At 36.4% G+C, this 23,241-nt stretch overlaps 1 protein-coding gene across 1 annotated transcript; it reads left to right on the top strand.

Moving 5' to 3' along the window:
• Positions 1-245: 245 nt before the first annotated feature.
• rabep1 (rabaptin, RAB GTPase binding effector protein 1) lies at positions 246-23,212 on the top strand. The gene is given in 19 exon segments (XM_016246059.1): positions 246-386; positions 5,131-5,259; positions 5,987-6,190; positions 7,459-7,619; positions 7,784-7,903; positions 9,625-9,760; positions 11,163-11,341; positions 12,976-13,086; positions 13,631-14,089; positions 15,827-15,931; positions 16,041-16,157; positions 16,536-16,634; positions 17,143-17,366; positions 19,345-19,364; positions 20,003-20,108; positions 20,394-20,451; positions 20,793-20,891; positions 21,181-21,297; positions 22,437-23,212. Coding segments are annotated over 19 exon segments (2,592 nt in total). The 5' UTR covers positions 246-340; the 3' UTR covers positions 22,539-23,212.
• Positions 23,213-23,241: the final 29 nt, after the last annotated feature.

The following is a 23,241-nucleotide window of genomic DNA, read 5'->3' as shown; positions in this document are numbered from 1 at the left end:
TTCATCTGAATATTCAGTGACTTATTCATTAATTTATTTATTAAAACTGATATATTAATAAATGAATAATAAACAAGACACATATACCGTACAAACAGTACAAATAAAATTGCATTTATAAAATAAATAAATATAGATAACGCAGACATAATGTCTTTCTGCGTTGTTTATTAATCATGAATTTATCAGTTACTGCAGGCAGCTCCGCCCATTCGGTGCGCGCATGCGCAGTGCGTCTTATTTCTGCAATGACGTTGCTCAGTCTCCGGTAGCCTGTGCTGTTGGGCGCTCCTCTCTTTCCTTCAGCGAGCCGCTTTTCTAAACTCAGCTCCGGGAAACCATGGCCGAGCAGGCCTCAGGATCCACCTGGCCGCCTCAACATGACGGTAAGCGTCTTTCACCACAAGGAGAGGTTTATCGTGCAGATTTAGCTGTGCTCGTTGTAGGCCTGCGGCCTGTTCGTGAACGGATTAGCAAGCAACAGCCAACCGGCTGACAACGAGCTTTGCCTATTTATGAAAACACTCATATGATGCTTTCATGTTTGACATGTGTCGATGCTTCTGAGAGAACGCTTCTTGCACCAAGCACAGGCTCTGCTGGTCTACAGGTAACGCTACACACAAGCGTGTTTATATGGTCAACATGATGATGTTGCACCAGCTGGACTGACAGTGTTTAAGAGTATCAGGACAGGCAGGGGTTTGCTTTTATATATTTCAAGTCATTGATTATCATGTCTGCTTGTTCTTGTTTGTAATGTTGTTCAGATGATGGCGTCGTTCGCATGCATCTATATTTATACAGTGATGTACATATTGATTTTAGCCATGCATTGATGTATATGCCACATAAGTACTACCATGGCATGCACTAACAAAAAGTGCTATTCGTATATATATATTTTTTTGTGTGGAATACTTGTAAAGGTCTTATTGTACCTTTTTATAATACTATGGTAAATGTTGCAAGTCTACTCTAAAAATTTTAAGCACAATATGAGCAATATTAAAGACCCAGTTTATGATTGGATGTACCGATAGTGGATTAAAAAGAAAGAAAAAGTTCTGTGATTGTCATATATCTTCTTTGTCTTTCGTGTACTGTAGATAGTAAATACGCTCCTGCAGTGCGTTAAAGGAATAGTTCACCTAAAAATGAAAATTTGCTGAAACTTCACTCGCCTTCAGGCCAGAAGATGTAGATCAGTTTCTTTTATCATCTGAACAGATTTGGAGAAATGCATTGGATCCTCTGCAGTGAATGGGTGCCGCCAGAATGAGGGTTGTGGATTATTGTGATGCTTTTAATCAAAAAGTAATCCACACAACTCCAGTCCAAAAGCTGTGTATTTGTAAGAAACAAATCCAAAGACGTTTTTTATTTTATTTTATTTTTTTATAACTTTAAACAGTTTAAACATAATACATAATAATGCCTCCTTCAGTGAAAAAGTCCATCCAGTGTTGCCCTCTTACATCAAAATCCATCCACATATTTGTTTAGAACGGTTTTGGACTGTTTTCGCTAAACGGTGCTTGATCTGTGTTAATTTCTCTCCTGATTCAGACAAGACTGCTTTTTTCACTGGAGAAAACAATATTATAGAGGACTTATATTTTAGCCATAAGCAATAATTTGAAGTTAAAATGTCTTATTGATGGATTTTTTTTAAATTACAAACACCCATTTTTTTTTCTTCTAGAATTGAATTGTTGTACTGGAGTTTTGTGGATTATTGTGATGTTTTTATCAGCCCTTTGAACTCTTTCTGACGGCACCCATTCACTGCAGAGGATCCATTGGTGATCTCCAAATCTGTTCAGATGATAAAAGAAACTGATCTACATCTTCTGGCCTGAAGGCGAGTGAAGTTTCAGCAAATTTTCATTTTTAGGTGAACTATTCCTTTAACGCACTGCAGGAGCGTATTTACTATCTACAGTACACGAAAGACAAAGAAGATATATGACAATCACAGAACTTTTTCTGCAAAGTATAGTTTGTGTAAAGGTCCAAAGAGCAAAAGAGGGCCGTGACATGTTTGATTAGTGAATGAGAATCCAAGTTGTCCCAAATAAAATTCCCAACATGTGAACTCCAAAGATTGTCTGCTGTCTTTTAATTATTCATTGGACTAAAGTTTTATATGCTTGAAATTAGTACAAATACACTACAGCTCAAAAGTTTGGGGTCAGTAAGATTTTTTTTTAATTAATATTTTCATTCAGCAAGGATGCATTAATTGAATTAAAGACATCTGTATTATATTTTATATTATATTATATCTATTTATACATCTATAAATTATTATAATTTTTTTTAAATGCTGATCTTTTCCTTATCAAGAATCCTGAAAAAAAAAAAGTAAAACACAACTGATTTAAACATTGAGAATAATAAGAATATTTCTTGAGCTGTAAATATTAGTTCCATTAATATTAAAATTATTTCTGAAGGATCATGTAACACTGAAGACTGTAGTAATGGCTGCTGTCAAAGTATAGTTTGTGTAAAGGTCCAAAGAGCAAAAGAGGGCCGTGACATGTTTGATTAGTGAATGAGAATCCAAGTTGTCCCAAATAAAATTCCCAACATGTGAACTCCAAAGAATGTCAGCTGTCTTTTAATTATTCATTGGACTAAAGATTTATATGCTTGAAATTAGTACAAATACACTACAGCTCAAAAGTTTGGGGTCAGTAAGATTTTTTTTTTATTAATATTTTCATTCAGCAAGGATGCATTAATTGAATTAAAGACATCTGTATTATATTTTATTATATTATATTATATCTATTTATACATCTATAAATTATTATTATTTTTTTAAAATGCTGATCTTTTCCTTATCAAGAATCCTGAAAAAAAAAGTAAAACACAACTGATTTAAACATTGAGAATAATAAGAATATTTCTTGAGCTGTAAATATTAGAGTTCCATTAATATTAAAATTATTTCTGAAGGATCATGTAACACTGAAGACTGTAGTAATGGCTGCTGAAACTTCAGCGTTTGCTATCACAGGAATAAATTGCATTTTGAAATGTATTCAAACAGAAAACTGCTTTTTAAAATTTTAATAACATATAATATTTAATATTAACCATATCATAATTGACCAAGAATGGTAGTGTATCTTCAGAAAATAAAAATATATCAATTAATTAATTTAAAAAAACAATTCATTTACAAAAAATGTAAAGAAAAAAAAGAGTGAGAGACACTTTCAGTGCACTGGCACAATACTTCTATTATTTAGCCAAGCAAGCATGATTATCTCAGTCTCCCAACAACCTTTTTTTTTCAATCATCTTTTTGTGTCCCATCAAGGCTCATGCATTATTTACACTCATTTTACTCCTGAGTGTAAAGAGCCAAAGTGCCTTTCTGATAGGGCTGCATGATTAATCGAATGTGATTGTCATGCACATCTTGTCAGTAAAGCCGGTTCTGTGATTAGTAGTAAATCTCCAGCGCGTGCTTTCAGATGGAGCAGCATTGACTACACAGAGCCGTAGTTCACTGACAAGCTACGCAAACCGCTTTCATAATCGCAGAACGATCTCTTCGATTTCATAATCGCGCAATTAAATCGTCTGTGATTATGAACGCGATTTTGCATAGCTTGTCAGTGAACTACGGCTCTGTGTAGTCAATGCTGCTCCATCTGAAAGCACGCGCTGGAGATTTACTACTAATCACAGGGAATAAATTGCATTTTGAAATGTATTCAAACAGAAAACCGCTTTTTAACATTTTAATAACATATAATATTTAATATTAACCATATCATAATTGACCAAGAATGGTAGTGTATCTTCAGAAAATAAAAATATATCAATTAATTAATTAAAAAAAACAATTCATTTACAAAAAATGTAAAGAAAAAAAAGAGTGAGACACTTTCAGTGCACTGGCACAATACTTCTATTATTTAGCCAAGCAAGCATGATTATCTCAGTCTCCCAACAACCTTTTTTTTTTTCAATCATCTTTTTGTGTCCCATCAAGGCTCATGCATTATTTACACTCATTTTACTCCTGAGTGTAAAGAGCCAAAGTGCCTTTCTGATAGGGCTGCATGATTAATCGAATGTGATTGTCATGCACATCTTGTCAGTAAAGCCGGTTCTGTGATTAGTAGTAAATCTCCAGCGCGTGCTTTCAGATGGAGCAGCATTGACTACACAGAGCCGTAGTTCACTGACAAGCTATGCAAAATCGCGTCATAATCGCAGAACGATCTCTTCGATTTCATAATCGCGCAATTAAATCGTCTGTGATTATGAACGCGATTTTGCATAGCTTGTCAGTGAACTACGGCTCTGTGTAGTCAATGCTGCTCCATCTGAAAGCACGCGCTGGAGATTTACTACTAATCACAGAACCGGCTTTACTGACAAGATGTGCATGACAATCACATTCGATTAATCATGCAGCCCTATCAGAAAGGCACTTTGGCTCTTTACACTCAGGAGTAAAATGAGTGTAAATAATGCATCGAACACACCTATTGGGTTTGTGGTGTTGTTATTGTGCGCGCTAGGGAACGTACATATATCCGCCATACGTCATCACGTCGCTATATCATTATCGCAATATGGCACTTTTGTTATCATGTAAAAAATTATACCGGTATTATCAAACCGGTGGACAGTATGATATGGCACACCCCTAGCACGCAACATATTTCATAGTATTATAAGCTGTGATAAAGGCTATGTTGATTAGCATTGCATTATAATATACTTTATTATAATAAAAATTATAATAAAACTAACTCCGATAAACCATATGTTGTCGTAGTCGTGTGTTTATTAGTCACGTTGAATCAATGAAAGCAGTTAAATATTCTGTTTATTCAACAACCACTATAGGCATTTCCTGTGTTGCGTATCTGGAGTTTCCGTGTGAGAGCGCCCTCTGGCCTTCGGATGGAGATTTACTACTGATCACAGAACCGTGCTTCACTGAAAGATACGCATGACAATCGCAGCTTTTGCCTAATCTCGATTTATCACCTTTGCGATTTAATTTCGATTAATCGTGCATCCCTACTTTCTGAGGTTGGAGGTGTAGATTTTTGTGAATGTGTGGCACTGATGGATGTTTGATTGCTCCAGCAGGGGTTCTGCAGCAGCACGCGGCCGAGCAGGAGCAGGATCGAACCGACTTCCTGAAGCTCAAACAACAGCTGGAGATGGAGTTCAACCAGAAGCGGGCCAAATTTAAGGAACTCTATCTGTCTAAAGAAGGTAATATATTGTTTAAAATATCTACCGATGGACCAGTAAGATACAGAAAAAGTTTTATTTAAAATATTTGTTTTTAGATTTGCTTGTTTTTAGTTTGGGTTTTTATAGCTTTTTTTTTTATGTTTTTGTTTTTTATTTGTTTATGTATTTTTTTGTTGGATGTATGAAGTTCACAAAGGTGTCCTAGCAGAGGTGTAGTTCATCATCACATGCAGTTTTATAGGGAAAACAAATTCTTTCAGTTCTCATCCTTTCAGTAGACGTGTAACACATCCATTACACATTGTGCCTGGATGCACACATAGATACAGTAGACTGAACAACAAACAAACAGTTCAGCCGTCATCATAGATCTTTATTTCATAGTGAGTCTGTCCTGGGGCAGGATGAAACTACTAAGCCAGATACATTTCAAGACTTTTCTAACAATGTTAGCAGGGATCTGAACACAAGGCTCCGTTTACACTTAATGCAAATGTCTCGGCTGATCTGATCACAAGTGGAACAGTAATTAATATGGGTGCAAACAGATTCCAATTATGTTTGTACCCATGTTTCACTATAACAGCATGTCCTCATTATGACGTTTTATCAACTTGACTAAAGTTGATGAAACGTCATAATGAGGACATGCTGTGATAGAGAAACAGATGCTAGTGGCCTTACAGAACTGAAGCTGTCGGTTCCTCTACATAAACCTTTTGTTCTTGTCCTGTAAATATCTCAGAGGAGCTGAAGAGGCAGGCTGCTATACTGGACAAGGCCCAGGCAGAGCTGAGCAGTGTGCAGACACAGCTGACCGAGGCTAAAACAGAGATGGAGACCATCAAAGCGGTGGCCACCATCTCTGAGAGCACAAAGCAGGAAGCCATCGACCAGGTCAAGCAGCAGTGGCAGGAGGAGGTGGCGTCACTGCAGGCTATTATGAAAGGTAATAAGATACTGATTATTTTCATGCTAAAGTGTCTGATAACCGATACGCTGAACCGCTTTTTATTTATTGTTCCATTTCTGCTGTTTGGAACGGTAACTAAATCATTCATCACTATCCTGAAGGTGACTGAACTGCTGTGCGACGAGACTAATGCTGCTTTGAGTGATAATACAAAGTGAAATACATTTTGCAAGCAGCAAATTAAAGAGAGCACCCTTCAATGCCATCACGCCACTGCGTTTAAGAAGAAACCATGGGTATAAAATAACTTAAAATTTGATCAATTATCAAGTCAATGCTGACTTTCTAGATGGCACTATTTTTTGCTGTTTTTCATATGATCTAGACTAGTTCTACATAAGTTTGGTTTTTAAAGAAAGAAATACTTTTATTCAGCAATACTTTTATTTTATTCTTTATACAAGATTTATATTTCAAATAGATGCTGTTCTTTAGTTTTTTTTGCTATCTCAGTTTTATTTAAATTTTTAGTAATTTTGTTATGTAATTTTGTATTTTATTATTAGCTTTTCTTAATGTTACTATTTAGTTTTTATTTTATTATTATTTTTTTTTCCAGTTCTAGCTTTAGTTCAGTTTTAGTTTTTATTTATTTCCAGTTAATACATTTACTTATGTTAATTAGCTGCCAGGACAACATTTACATTTTTTTTCATCTAATATTTATATTTCATTTTATTTCAGCTTTACTTCAATTAACAAAACAAAAAAACGTTGCCATTACATGGATGAATTATATTTTAAAATATATTAATTTATTTTAAATTGTAATAAAATTTCACAATATTACTTTTTTTTTTAACTGTATTTTTGATCAGCTAGATACAGTCTTGGTGATCATACGAGTATGTTTTTAGTTATGTGCCTGTATACAGTTTTGAGAGGTGTTACCTAACATTTAAGCACTGCTGAATATACCGATAATTAGTCTGTCTCCAGTCAAATGTGTTAAATGCACTTCACTCATGTTGGTCGCTGAATGTATTTTTACAGTATATTAGCCAATATATTTAATAAATGAACATTTGAGGAACACATGATGTGTAGAGACAGAAGTCTGCAGTGCGTGTGTGAGTTCAGATTCAGTGTAAGCCTTGTTAAATCGTTAACGGCATTAATGAACCCTATCCAGGCAAGGAAGGATTAGCAAGATTTCTACTTTTAATCTCTGCCCGTGAATATAAATTGTGTTCCTGAGGCTTTCCGTTTGATGCATAAGTCCTTATCTTGACGTGCATGTTCAGATGCAGATCGGGAAGTTAAGTTGCAGTTCCAGCAGAAGTTGGAGCAGGAGCGCGCTCAGTGGGCACAGTACCGCGACGGGGTGGAGCGAGAGATAGCTGAGCTCCGCCGCCGTCTCTCTGAGGGACAGGAGGAGGAGAATTTAGAGAACGAGATGAAGAAGGTCAGAATTGCTTTTTGATGTGGCTACTTTTTAGCCTTTTACTTCCCAGAACTGTGAAAGAGATAATGCACAGCCGTTTTCTCTGAATCGTGACTCAAAGCCAGAGTGTTTGCATCATGTTGGTACTGGGTGTGTTTAGCAAGCTTGGGTTTGTATTAATCTAGGCTCAGGAGGATGCAGAGAAGCTACGCTCGGTGGTGATGCCAATGGAGAGTGAGATTGCAGCGCTGAAGGCCAAACTGTCAAGCTCAGAAGATCGAGTTAAGGAACTCGAGGCAGCGAAGGTTAGACGTGCATCAAAAAAGTGGAACTGAGAGCCAGACTGTTTTGTTCAGATATATTATTAGATTTGACTCATTTCTATGTCATTTCGTTCATTTCATGTGGTTATCATGACCTCATGAATAGACAAATTTTCACGCCTGAGCAAAAGAATCATGGGTGTATACTGCCGTGCAAAGGCAAAAGACCATAATTTTGTTTTGGTCGAAAATTAGTTATTGATATTTTTGAGACATTCAAGACCTCCTTTACCATGTGGATAAGTATCTTGAGTCAATTTCGTTGTTTTTTTTTCCGAGAAAATAATGGGTTGTCTTAACGGTAACTTCTAAAAGCTCAGGAGACACTACGGCAGAATACCGTATATAACACCAGTTACCGCTCTTTGACTTTGTTTTGGAACGCTCAAATTGAGTTACGGTGCTCTGCCTTTGTTTAGCCGCGCATCAATATGAAGTTCCTGTGCCGGATTGGCGTTATACGGTTTTCTGCCTTTGTTTTACTGTCCATTAAAGTCTGCCGCGTTTAAATTACGGTGTAGCTTGTGTTATTTCATACATCTATCTAATTCGTTTGTCTAAAAAATTGCCGACAGATCGCGATCTACCAAACTGCTCCATATAACGAAGCACTGTAAACAAGCAAAGACTAGATAACTTGGCAAAAATAATTAATCGTAAATACTCTTTAAACGTTTTCTTTCTTTTTATAATGCAGATTATTCTCTCAGTGCCAGCATGTCAGTCTGGGGCTGCCCACTTCTGCACGCGCGTGGACTCGAATGCCGTGACAGCGTAGCATGATCTCACAAAATCCGTAGAAACGGTTCGCAATTAAATCCATATCCTACATTTTCTTGTAACCCGATAAAATCCATGACAGTGAACGTCGTCGGAGATGTTAAATCCACAAGCATTCTAAGCATTATGTCTTGCATCCTTTAATGTTAGTGAACATTGCAAATAAATTGGAGTATCCACTGGAGTATCCAAAACGGTATCCACTCACGTTTAACTTTTAACTTTTTATCTGATTGTTGCAAAAAAAACGAATACAGTCACATTACTGTATGTTATAGCCTATGAAACAGCCTTTATCACTAGATTTTATACAGGTGTTACTAATGATTTAGTAAATTGTGATCAGGAACCAAATATTGTATATAATGTATATAAACAATAGGCCTTTTTGCCAAATTGGCATGACTTCTCACTTTTTCCCGACAATGCAAAGGCAGAGTACAGTAACTTCAAAACAGGAGTAAAAATAAAGTTTGAGCTCAAATTTACTCATTACTAAAACATCTAACTGCCAGATTTCCAGTGTCCCATCTATAATTAATTTGTCTGGACAAATACAAATCTTTAAAGTAATTTTTCTCAGTTTCACACTCTAGCGTGTTAAGGTCTTTTGCCTTTGTAGGGCAGTATATGTATGACATTACAGCCTTTAGTTATGATTATGACTGTGATATTGTTTTGACTCTAGGAATGAGTAATACATCAGTTGAGTCTTGTAAAAGCTGGTAGAAGTCAATGATCCAGCAGCCATCATCTCAGTCTGTAGTAAATTTGAAAGGTTTATTTTCAGACATAAAATGTTCATTTTGAGTCAGCTGTTTGACACTGGGTTGTGTCAAAGGTTGTGTGAAGAAGGCCTCTGTTTATGGATGCTTTTAATAATGAAAAACAAAGTTAGAAACATGTGCTTGGTTAATTCCCAGGTGAAGGAGCTCAATCACGTCCTGGAGGCTGAGAAATCATGCCGAACAGACTTGGAGATGTATGTTGCTGTCCTCAACACCCAGAAATCTGTCCTTCAAGAGGATGCAGAAAAACTTCGGAAAGAACTACATGAAGGTATGTGACCAAAATACTGTTATGCAAACATTTTATTTTCATAGAACACTGTATGTTTTTTTTTTCTTTTCATAACACTATGTAATTTTACATGTTCTTCTTATTTTGGTTTATTGATTGGTAATTTTAGTTTGCCGCATGTTATGTATAGTTTCATTTATTTATTTATTTTATTTATTCACTTTTAACTGCAAATTAGAGCATTTGTCCTAGCAGGCACTCATATAAGATAGGTGATGTATGATAAATGTTAAAAAACATTTTTTTTTTTATTATTTCTCCTTTTTTTTTTTTCTTCTATCGTTTAGGGTTATTTTAGGCTTTATATATGTATATTTGTTTTATAAAGAAGTTACTACTTGTATTCAGCAAGGCTGCATTAAGATGATACGAAGTGACAGTAAAGACATTTAAAATGTTACAAAATTTCTATTTCAAACAAGTGATGGTCTTTTGAACTTCCTTCGTTAAAGAATTCATTAAAGATTCATTAAAAAATCCTATTAAGAAGCATAACCTTTATCAACATTCATAATAATAAGAAACGTTTCTTAAGCACCAAATCAGCATATTAGAATTATTTTTGAAGGGTCATGTGACGCTTAAGCCTGGAGTTATGGCTGCTGTAAATTCAGCTTTCAGGAATACATTACATGTTAAATTATATATTAAAATAGAAAACATTTATTTTAAATGTCATTCTTAATATATTTTAAATTACAATGTAATTTAAAATAATTAAATGTTTCACAATATTACCGTTTTTCTTTTTTTTTCTTTTTTACATTTATCTTACCGATCCAAAACTTTTGAACGGATAATATGTAGTCATAACACTTAACAATAGCTTTGTGTTAGTTTTTGACAAGCATTGCAGTTTGCACTATACTATACCTTAGTGTCGTATCAGGAAGTGCATACAGGATATGTCTTTGCATTCAGAAACAGAACGCAAGGTCTCAAGACATGTTTTTAAAAGTTAAACTATTTTTAACTTGACTGTCTTTAAACTCAGCATTTAACTCCGCATGGTGTCAGTCGCACAAAAAAGAGAACAAATGCATCCTGTGTGAACACTCCTCTACACAGCAGCATGCTTTTTTCATTAACTTATATAGTAATAAACTCAATTCAAATGTAAAATGTAGTTTATTCGGTATAAGGTTAGATGCATTAGTTTGTGTTGAAGGTGTTTTACATCATACATTTTGATCAGGTGTCACTTGCACATATGCACCAAATTTTTATTTTTTTTCACATTCACACAGTAATTTTCACTTGCGAATGTGAGTGAAATGCTCGTACTGTAGAGCTGTGATAGGCTAGAGGCCTTTATATCCCATTCCGAGGACATAGTCAGTTGATTTCTGTTGATTGACGCCCAGTTTGGCTTATCTTCCAGTGGTTCACCTGTTGGAGTTGGAGCGACAGCAGCACAATCAGCTGAAACACACTTGGCAACGTGCCAACGATCAGTTCCTGGAGTCACAGCGGCTGCTGATGCGAGACATGCAGCGCATTGAGAGCGTTCTGTCCTCCGAGCAGCTGCGGCAGGTGGAGGAGATGAAGAAGAGGGACCAGGTACTTCTGTTGTTTAATGAACTGGAAGCATTAATTGAATCCGTTCTAAAGCTCAGACTAAAAGCAATTCTCAATTGAGGTTGTTTGCACTGTGTCCTAACCAGACATGAAGCAACAAGCTTCCAGCATTAAGTTTATTTTTTTCTTCTTCTGGTCTAACTAAAAGCTAAAATGCTTCATGAAGCTCCAAAAAAACCCCTTTGCCAGTCAGAACATTTTTGTTTAACACACAACAATATGGAGCAGGAGTTCAGACTAAAGAAACTTTACTGTGGGTGGAGCCTGACTTGACAAAAACAGAAACCAATTTTTTTAATGTGTTTCATTTTTCAGTATGTATTACCCATAAACATTGTACATATATTACAACATATAGAGTATGTCTAGAAGCACTAGATCAATGTTTGAATCGTTATCTATAGATCAGTAGGGCTGTTGATTAATAAAAAAAATAATCAGAGATTTTTGTAACTAATTGTGATTAATCGCATAATTAATCAGATGAATATTTCACATTCTCCAAATTACTATGGAAAGACAGTAACAAAGTGTCACAGTAACACAGTATTTTAAATATTTAATATTATTTGTTTCTTGAAATCTTTTTACTAAGTAGTATGAATGTAGACCACTATCACTGATACTGATGCCTCTATCAAATGTTTGTGTTTTTTTTATTTTATTTTTATTTTCTCCAATTAAGTAAGTCTAGCCATTCAATATTACAGGCCTTTATTTTTTTTTTTTGTGCTTTTCACAATACAACTTTTCAGAAAATGCATGTTTACATTACAATTTACAGTGATCTGTTATCAGATATAAATTCATATTTGTCGTTTATATTATTATATGTTTATAACAGTTACAGAACATTAAAAATAGTATAACAATTAGTAATAATAGTATAATGGTTTAAGTTATTATAGTATGAGTTTTAATTTAATTGAATAATATTCACATAAACCTATTATAATAAATGTCATATTTAGCTGTGCCTTTTTATGTAGTGTTTGGTGATGTTTCAATGAGACCATAATTATTTTTTCCCCTCTTTAAAGTTTTTTTTTTTTTTTTTTTTTCCGCATTGAAATAGTTAAAACAGTTGGTAGCAGTATTTTTATGTGAGGGTCGATCTATGTGAGGCTCACTGGTATTAATAGTTATTTTTTTTAAACAAATTTTATAAATCATGGCTGAAGACCTTTTCCCCAAACTGCACTAATTTATCTCTAAATTTTTTTAATTGTTTTGATATTTAACTTGGTTCAGAGAAGTATGTCAAATCAGTTAATATAGTCTACATATTAGGGATAATTAGACGTGCAATTATCTCATTTGTTTGCAAAACTTATGTTAGATAAAAATTAATGTCAGTCAAAAAAGGAATTTCATTTTTGTTGGCATTTCAGTAAATTCTGATTCAAATTCCAATTCAACATCCTGTGGGGTGTCAGTTCACTTCAAATTGAATTTTATGAATTGAAAGGGAGCCAATTCTTAAATTCTGAATCTAGGCCAACATTGCAAGTAAGAGTATTTATCACTTGTTGCATTATCGTCTTGCACCTTGTTAGGACACCTGGTTAGTCTTGCGATTACTGTACATTTATGCAAATATTTGCATATTTTTCCAGGAAGAGGATGAGATGGAAAGACTGAGCCAGGCTAAAGAGGCCAGTGAGGATGATGGGACAGAGCATGGAGAAACAGTGGAGGACTCTCTGCTCGGATTCTCCATAGAAGAGGTTTTTTTTTTCAGAAATTCTGTGTTTTCTGGATTTATGATTTAATACAAATTACTATCTATATTAGTAATTATACTATATAAATTACTGGTTGTAATCAAAGGTAACCAAACAATAAGTAAATAATCTTTAAAATGTAATCAAATGAAAATGTAACAATTCCTTTTATTTTTTGGCAAACAAAGTGCTGCTCAACAGAGGTTTATTGTTAAATTTAAAACATGAAAAAAAAATCCTCATGTTTCGATTTGATGAAGTGTACAGTCCAACTTTTGATTTATTCATCCATAATTTGCCAAATGTCACAACATTCTGCGTTATACCATACATTTTTATGATTGGACTTTCTGCAGTGCAGAAATGATAGCTGAATGCTGTGCTGAAATATTGTTTGTATAGTGTTACAAAAGAATGACTGATCATCATTACTTGGGTTTTAAATAGAATTTCAGTTAATTATTATTAACTTAAAATCTACAATGTTGACTGTAACGTTACCTTAAATGTTAAGCATCTTGTTTTCTTTTTCTCATTTTGATCTCAGTCCCACCTCAGCCAGAGCATCCACAGCTCTTTACACTCTCTGGACGCAGACACCCCGAGCCGTCCGGACAGCTCTGACCCTTATAAGGATGGGCTTCGGAGGGTGCAGTCCACTGATAGCCTGGGTTCTTCAGGAGGGGCCCTACAGCCTCATGGGCTGGGTGGACAAAACAACAAGGCCAAGTCAGCTAGCCAGCTGGACGAGTCAGACTTTGGCCCTCTAGTGGGGGCAGACTGTGGAGGCTTTGACAGCAGGGACACCTCCTCCATGTCATCCCTCCAGCCGGGACACTTTCTCCTCACCAAAGACCAGGAGAAGGCCATTAAGGCCATGACCCCAGAGCAGGAGGAAACTGCATCACTCCTGTCCAGCATCTCTCATACTGCCGATACAGCTTACCTTCCTCCGTCTGGCTACCGATTGGTCAGCGAGAGCGAGTGGAATCTGCTGCAGCAAGAGGTCAGATAGTAGATGCTTTTTAGGGGGTGTTTTTGTTTGTATCGGCTGTCTCTATTTTGTTTTCTTTACTGTTGAACCCAGCTAAACAGTAGCCTTGTTAGTGAAAATACACTCACCATCCACTTTATTAGGTACACCTTGCTAGTATTGGGTTGGACCCCCTTTTGCCTTCAGAACGTAATTCTTTATGGCATAGATTCAAGAAAATGCTGGAAACATTTCCCAGAGATTGACATTGGAGGTTGCAGATCCATGACGTGAATCTCCTATTCCACCACACCCAAAGGTGCTCTATTGAATTGTGATCTGGTGACTCTGGAGGTCATTTGAGTATAGTGAACTCATTGTCATGTTCAAGAACCCAGTTTGAGATGATTTGAGCTTTGTGACATGGTGCATTATCCTGCTGGAAGTAGCTATCATGAGATGGTTATACTCTGGTCATAAAGGGGTGGACATGGTCTGCAACAATACGCAAGTAGGCTGTGGCGTTTAAACAATGCTTAATTGGTATTATGGGGCCCACAGTGTGCCAAGAAAATATCCCCCACACCATTACACCACCGGCAGGATGGATCCAATCTTTTGTGTTGTTTACGCCAAATTCTGACCCTACCATCCAAATGATGCAGCAGAAATTGAGACTTTTCAGACTAGGCAACCCTCTTCCAATCTACTATTGTTCTCTTTTTCAGACCATTGTCTGTAAAAGCTAGAGATGGTTGTGTGTGAAAATCCCAGTAGATCAGCCGTTTCTGAAATACTCAGACCAGCCCGTCTGGCACCAACAACCATGCCATGTTCAAAGTCACTTAAATCACCTTTCTTCCCCATTGTGATGCTTGCTTTGAACTTCAGCATGTTGTATTGACCATATCTACATGCCTAAATACATTGAGTTGCTGCCATGTGATTGGCGGATTAGATATTTGCATTAAAGAGCAGTTGAGCTGGTGTACCTAAGAAAGTGGCCGGTGAATGTATGTTGTGATCTAAAACGAGTTATGCTTATGTTTGGAGTGACACTATAATTTTGCTTGTAATATTTTTGTACTACATAGTATTTATACTGTTAAGTATGGATTTTTTGAATCCACAAAATTAATGAATGATCTACCACATTTGCTTTTATATGGCCAATTCCATGAACAAATGACTCTACTGAGCCTTTCTTTTTAGGGAAGCAGAAACATCCAGTGCAACCAGTGTATTGGTATTGTGTTTCCAAACAAATTAATCTTTTGAGCTGGTTCTTTTTAGTAAATCAGATAAAGTGTAACCATAGCCAGTTCTTTTAAGCTCTGAAGTTTGAATCAGTGTAACAAATTCCTCACTGAATCAGTCAGAGGTTGCTGAATCAACATCTGACTCACTGAACTGTAAGTTTCCATTGCTTCCACTAATGTCCCTTTCAAAATGAAGTTTTGTGAACTTGAGGTTTTGTGAATCATTGTCATTACTGACTCGCTGCAAAAACGGATTTCTGTAGGAAATACAAGTTACTGTATCCCACAATGCAATGCACTTTCAATTTGCATTTTGGTGAATGATCTGGATCAAAAATGCGTGAATTTTAATCGTTTTAAGAAAGTTTGATAACTGAACACTTCTTGTTTAAACGTGTCATGTGACAACAGTGTAGCATACAGTTGTTTGAAATGGATCAGCAATGAGCGGAGATCTTAAATATGCTTTAATAATACTTTTGTGTTTGTTTTTGGTGTGGTTTCCCCCCAGTTGAAGAACGCTGGAAGGAAGTTGGGGCGGAGATGTGATATGTGCTCTAATTATGAGAAACAGCTGCAGGTCATTCAGGGACAAGAGGCCGAGACACGAGATCAGGTTTGTTTTTTATGCCGCTAAAGTCACGTACAAGACCCATAATGAAATGATTCAAAATTACATTCTGTAGTATTGTTATACAGTGAACTTCCTTTGGTGGTGCCTTCAGGTTAAAAAGCTTCAGGCCATGTTGCGGCAGGCGAACGATCAGCTGGAGCGGACAATGAATGAGAGGCAGGAGTTAGAGGACTCTGTCAAGCAGGCCAATGAGGAAACTACTGCCAAGGTAAATCTCATCTCTCTGATGGATTTAGTGAAGCACAAATCTGTTGACAGGTTAAACTTAGATGGGATCACACACGTGTAAATTGGAGCATCATATACAGTGAGGAAAGTGCAGTAATTGTTCATCTTTATAATTTTTCCTCACAATAGCAAGATAACGGTTATGTTTCAACCTCTAAGGAAGCATACTAACCAAAATGGGAACTTTTGAACAGTAGTGTACCTTGATGCCTGGTTAGGCAGCTCACCAGGAATTAGAACACAGCCACAGTGTCTTCACAGTATTTTTCACAAAAGTGAAGAATGTGCAGACTGCTCTGAATGTTACTCTTCTTCCCAGTCAAATGACGTCATTCCTTTTCATTTGTCTGGTGCACAGATCTCAGAGTTGAAGCAGAAAGTTCAGGAGTCTGAGTCTCTCGTAAGCACTCTCCAACAGGCCTTCAGCCAGGCCAAGAGGAACACCCAGGAACAGATGGTATGACCAAATACACACACTATTACACAACAACATTCACTTGCTATCCTCGATGACTTTCAGTGAGAGCATATGTTTTTTGTCCCATTAAAAACATTTAATGAAGAACCTCTTGGTTTAGATCTAGTCCTATTTTGAATTTCTTCATGCCTGTATGATTTGTACTACTGTGCAGAAGTGTCTTTTGGCATTTAGTATTCATGCTTTCTGGAATTTCTTGAGGCACATCTGTTTCAAATCTGAAGTTGCACTATTAAGGTGATAAACTTGATGGTGATAAACATGATACCCTAAATAAATCACCTTTGAAAGGTTTCTGTCGGTTAGTTATTACCTGAGGAATGCTTGGTGAATCTCTCAGGGTCACTGATATTTTCATTGGCAGATTTCTTTAAAAATCCTCTTTTATAATGGTTCGTGTTCCTCTTTACTTGGAAATATGCTTTTGTGGCTTCCAGAGGGTTTAGGAGGCTAATAGGCTAAGTGGTGTGTGTGTGTGTGTGTTCAGGCTGTGCTGCTACAGTCCAGAGAGCAGGTGACTGAAGAGCTGAACAGACTGCAGAGAGATAATGAGAGTCTTCAGGGTAAACACAGACTTCACATGACGCTGCAGCAGCAAGAGGACTTTCACATGCCTGCCACTGTACAGGTACTACAGCACATATGTGAGATGCACCTTCTGTTCGATTCCACTGCATTTCATCTAGCGGTTTTAACACTTGAACGCACCTTGTTTGATTGGTCCCCCTTCTTTAGCAGCATAGTAAGAAAATATGCCAAAAATAATTGTAATTCTGCAGAAGAGGCTGTTATTTAACCATGGTTAAGAGCTGTTGTTGGGACACTCTGAGGAAGGCATTGTTGGTTGAAATGCATCAGTGTGCAGTTATTTATTTATATATACAGTATATACATATATATGTGTATGTGTATATATACAGGGTTTGAAATTAACACCCGCCAACTCGCCATATGCGGGTAAAAATCAGCTGTGGCGGGTAACGCTGTCAAATCACTAGCCAGTTTGGCGGGTTACTTTTCGTAAGTTATGTTCACTCATTAATTTCTTTGGGAAGTTCATGCAAGCCAAATCTGCGCTGGTTTAGCGCAAATACTGAACTCTTGAGACATCGTGACATTATCGAGTATATTGCAAAAACCAAACAAAACACACCTAAGTTACAAAGTGCACGCATACGCGACGTGATGTAGTCTGGTTAGACTATAACTTTGTGCTGTGCGCATTTAGAGTGCATTCTTTGATTGCATGATTCAGTCTGTTAATATGCATTACGAATGATCACATAATTCAAGTTAAGGGGGTTGGAAAATGTATATATTTATATCAATTCATATAGTTAATATCACACGTATATAGTGCCATTTAAAAAAAATATAAAAAAATCAGCATGGTTACAAATGTGATATTGATTTTATACAACAGTTCAATAAACAAGTTAATATCAAGAGACTTACGTTTTAGACACCATATTGGCTGTTTTTGCGTTATTTCACCAACAGAAAACATTCCAAACACAGCGCTGTTTTGAGTCTCTGAGCAAAATCAACCATTTAAATGATTCGGTTCATTCGCAATGACTCACTTAACAGTGACTTGCTGCCACTTACTGGCGAATTTAATTTCACATTTAAAGTATCTTTAAATTTTTTTAAATAATTTAAATATCACTATTCAACATTTCATGTTTAAAATATCAAAACATTATTTATGCATTTGTAACTGCAGGTTAAAGCATGCCATGTCCCTCTAAGCTGCATTAACATGTGTAAATACATCTAAATGCCACTTCTAATTTCTAATTTCTAATCATCTAATTTGCCATTCTGCAAAGATGAATTTTATTGATACTGATTTCATTTTAGTAACAGCCTAAATGTAGTATTGTTATAATTGCCTGATAAAATGTAAGAATTTGACTCGAAAGATGATGCACACTTTTAATAAAAATTTATTTATAAAGGTAAAAATGAATCTAAACTTATTGGAAAAGATTAATTTCTAATTTCTAATCATCTAATTTGCCATTCTGCAAAGATGAATTTTATTGATACTGATTTCATTTTAGTAACAGCCTAAATGTAGTATTGTTATAATTGCCTGATAAAATGTAAGAATTTGACTCGAAAGATGATGCACACTTTTAATAAAAATTTATTTATAAAGGTAAAAATGCCCATAAAAGGTAAAAATCAATCTAAACTTATTGGAAAAGATTAATTTCTATCACTACTATGAACTCTAAATCTATCTCAATCGGATTTAAGTCCGGACTTTGATTTGGCCACTCCAAAACCCTAATTTAGTTTTCCTTGAGCCATACAGAGTTGGACTTGCTGGTGTGTTTGGGATCATTGCATAATGCATCGCTGCATAACCCAAGTGCGCTTGAGCTTGAGGTCACAAACTGACGACCGGACATTCTCCTTCAGGATTTTCTGATAGAGTGCAGAATTCATGGTTCCGTCAATTATGGCAAGTTGTCCAGGTCCTGAAGCTGCAAAGCAGCCCCAGACCATCACACTACCACCACCATGTTTGACTCTTGGTATGATGTTCTTTTTATGAAATGCTGTGTTGGTTTTACGCCAGATGTAACGGGACACACACCTTCCAAAAAGTTCAGCTTTTGCACAGAATATTTGCCCAAAAGTCTTGGGGATAATCAAGATATTTTTTGGCAAATGAGAGACGAGCCTTTGTTCTTTTTGGTCAGCAGTGGCTTTTGCCTTGGCACTCTCCCATGGATGCCCAGCCTTGGAACTCTCCCATGGATGCCGTTAAGAAATTTTTCTTTCTTATTGTTGAATCATGAACACAGCTTAATTGAGGCAAGTGAGGCCTGCAGTTCTTTAGATGTTGTTCTGGGTTCTTTTATGGCCTCTTGGATGAGTCGTTGTTGTGCTCTTGGAGTAATTTTGGTCGGCCGGACATTTAGCTGTGTACTGTACTAATATGTCTTAACATGATGTTGGGTTCAGCTCAGTGAAATTAAACTTGGGATATGGGAAAAACATTTAATATTTAAGTATTGATACTTAAATGTTAATAGTAATTTACATTTTAAAAAAAAAACACCCCTAAAAAGCCCTAATTTATACAGTAATTAAGTTGAAGACATGGTGATGAATGACATGATTTAACTAAATATTTCTCTACAAATGCAAAATGCAAAGACACGATTAACAGTTTTATTTCCTCAACTCGCTCGGCTGAAAAGCGGCACACTTTTAATTTTTTCAATTTTTTTTTAGCTATTGTTACTTGTTAAAGTAATTGAAAATCCTACACTGTTTTGAAACATTATGCTGCTGAATGATGTAGTATCAGCTACATATCTTTCAGTTAGTTAGTCCCCAGCACTGTTCAGAGCAACTGTAATACTGCTGTAAGCATTCTTTAGGTGACGGGGTGCAGATACAGAAGTCCAAGCTTGAGGAGATGGAGTTATTAGCTTAAACATTCTTAAAAACACACCCTCAACTGTCTACTTGTAATTTCCAAGTCACGTTGAATTCATTGTCAAGTCACAGTTTTTCAGTTTTCATTCTGGCTCAGTCAGCAGCACTAACACACAGATCTTTGAGCGAATGATTCCTCTTGTTACCGAGGAGAACGCTTGCCTTGTTCTCATGTTTTTGTCAAGAACTAGTCATGCGTTGAGTTTGTGTCTGACTAATGCAAAACACAGCAATAGCATGTGACCATGCTTTTTTTTGTGTTCATGTCTTCCAACCTATAGCATCTTTTTCCAGCTTGAAAACAGAACTGGAACGAGTGAAGAGTGAGAAGGAACAGGTAGGACGTTCAAGGCAGATTGCTGATTTTTATTACCTTTTAGCTTGAACGTCACAAAACGGGTCAAGAACTTGTCCAAGTCAATGTGACTCCAAAACCCAAAAGCTAAAAGAGAATTATGCTTTTTTTTGGCTTTTTTTGCAGAATAGTATTTGAGAAGTGCATTTTTCTCAATAATGTATTAAATAATATTTACGGTGCATGGTATTTATGCATAATATCAGTATTTTTCTCACAATAGTAGAAGTAATAATAGGAGTGTTTTTCCTGCAGTATTTTTATTCATTCTCATCAATGTTTTTTTTGTCTGTACTTGACCAATCTGCTGATTTTTACAACAGCTGGAGAGCAGCTTGGCAGAGAAGAGCCAGATGCTGGCGAGCATCCAGGGCCTGAAGAACAGTCTGGAGGAACGGTTGAAAGACGTCCTCGGCAGCAAGGTCTGAACCCTCATGTGATCACTGCGCTCTGCCTTCACACTAGACTTCTGCATGCTCATCTTTGAGTTATGTTTCTCATAACTCATCGCAAAGTTCAGAGTCTGCTCAGTTTCCTGTGCATGTGATGGATCATTTGATAAGATAAGCAGAATTCTTAGACCAAACAAACAGCAGTGTTGGATTTGCATCAAACAAAAGATTGCATGTTCGTTTTAGTTAATATAATCCTGTATTAGAAAGTAAAGTGAAACCCTTATTTACAAAAGAAAAAAAAATGTGTGTGTTGTAGAGTGCTTTGGCGACTCAGGTGTTTGAAGAGAAAGACAAGGCACAGAGACTTCAGACAGAGCTGGATGTCAGCGAGCAGGTCCAGAGAGATTTCGTCAAACTGTCCCAGACCCTTCAGGTAAACACAGCTCACTAGTAGAACATGAAGGACTGCTTGAGGCACAACTGCACGTCAAGACCCTTCTGGGAGATGATGGTAGCTTTTCTTCTCTTCTTCTAGTGAGTTATGCAGTCATATGACTTGAGGCAAAAACACACTACTTTTTTGATGCACATCTAGGAATTTCTTCCGTAAATGTGTTTGTGCTTTTGTCTCACTAAATCAAAATGGTATCCACCTCAAGTGAGTGTATGTTTTTAATGAATAGGAGTGTCGATGTAAAATGAGTTCAAACATGAATAAATTTAATTGTTAAATAATTAATCAAATATTTGTAATCAATTTATTTGTCCAATTGAAAGGCGATTATATTATATTATTTTATTACATTTTCATTAACACTGTTAAACAAGAATTCAATAAACAATGTGTTTATTTGTCCATTTGAAACGTTTGAGCAATACATAATTATTACTAATATTCAGCAAGGATCACTTGATCAAAAATGACAGTAAAGACATTTATAATATTACTAAAGATTTCTGTTTCAAATAAAAATGCTGTTGTTTTTAACTTTATAGTCATCAAAGAATCTTAAAAAGTGTATCGCTGTTTCCAGAAAAATAATAAGCAGCATGACTGTTTTCAAGATTGATGATAAGAAATGATTCTTGGGCACCAAATCAGTATATTAGAATGATTTCTGAAGGATCATGTGACACTGAAGACTGGAGGAATGATGCTGAAAATTCAGCTTTGCCGTCACAGGAATAAATGACATTTTAAAAATATATTAAAATACAAAACGGTTATTTTTAAACTGTGATAATATTTCACAATATTGCTGTGTTTGCTGTATTTGTGATCAAACAAATGCAGCATTGGTGAGCATGAGATTTGTAAAAAAAAAAATATATATATAATAATAAAAGAATAAATGATACATTTATTAATTCAAAAATAAAATTACGCAAAAATAAAAATGTACACAAGGGTTTGTAAGATTTTAAATGTTGTTGTTTTTTTAAGAGACTTTTTTTCGTCCTTCATTTAAAATAAAAATACAGATTGTTATTGAGATCATTGAATTTGTTACCACACACACACACACACACATGCATACAGCTGAAGATACAATGTTCTTGTTCTCCCTTCAGGTGCAATTGGAGCGTATCCGGCAAGCAGACTCGTTAGAGCGCATCCGTGCCATCCTCAACGGCACCAACCTAACAGACATCAGCCAGCTCCCTGAGACATGATGTCACTTCCTCCGTGCACAGAAACACACACACACACACCACCTGTACCCCAGATCTTCGGCCTGACTCCATCTAGATAAACCGAATCGAGCGAGGAAGACTTGCTCCTGCAGGTCTCGGTGAACACTACTGATTTCTACTACTGCTATCCAGCTTGTCCATGCGTTCGCAAGAGCACGAAGACTCCCGGCTCTATTAGAGTGAAGGGTTTGTGTCTTATAATGCAGTTCTCCACTGCGGATGCCGCGAGGAGCTGCTGGTCTTTCAACAAACGCTGCTTTTGTTCCTCATTCAGTTCAGGAAAGGAGAAAATCGACTTGCGTGACTCTCCCATTCCCAGACCCTACCAAAGTTCCCGTCTCTTCCACCTTTCTTCTCTTCTCTTCCTTCCTCATCTTTCCATCTGCTAAGCTAGCAGCAGTGAACTATGAAGGAAACGGACACTTCTGAAGTGTTTTGTACATACTTGTGTACAGATTATTTGTGTATATTGCGTTAATTAAGTTAATACACAAGACTGTGATTCCCTTCTTGACCCGCCTCCTACATTTTCACAAGCGAGACTCTGTTTCTTCGTCGTCCGCCAGTCATTTCACTGGGCTGTAATTACTAGCTGTGTCAGATCACTTTTCCTCAACAACCATCGTCTTAAACACCCTCCACAGTCCCCCCCCCCCCCCCCCCTCCCCCCTCCAACAACAAA

This window comes from Sinocyclocheilus grahami, unplaced genomic scaffold (assembly GCF_001515645.1).
Source record: "Sinocyclocheilus grahami isolate Dianchi unplaced genomic scaffold, SAMN03320097.WGS_v1.1 scaffold781.1, whole genome shotgun sequence".
In the NCBI taxonomy this organism is placed as follows: Eukaryota; Metazoa; Chordata; class Actinopteri; order Cypriniformes; family Cyprinidae; genus Sinocyclocheilus; species Sinocyclocheilus grahami.
This window is presented reverse-complemented; position numbering and strand designations above follow the sequence as displayed.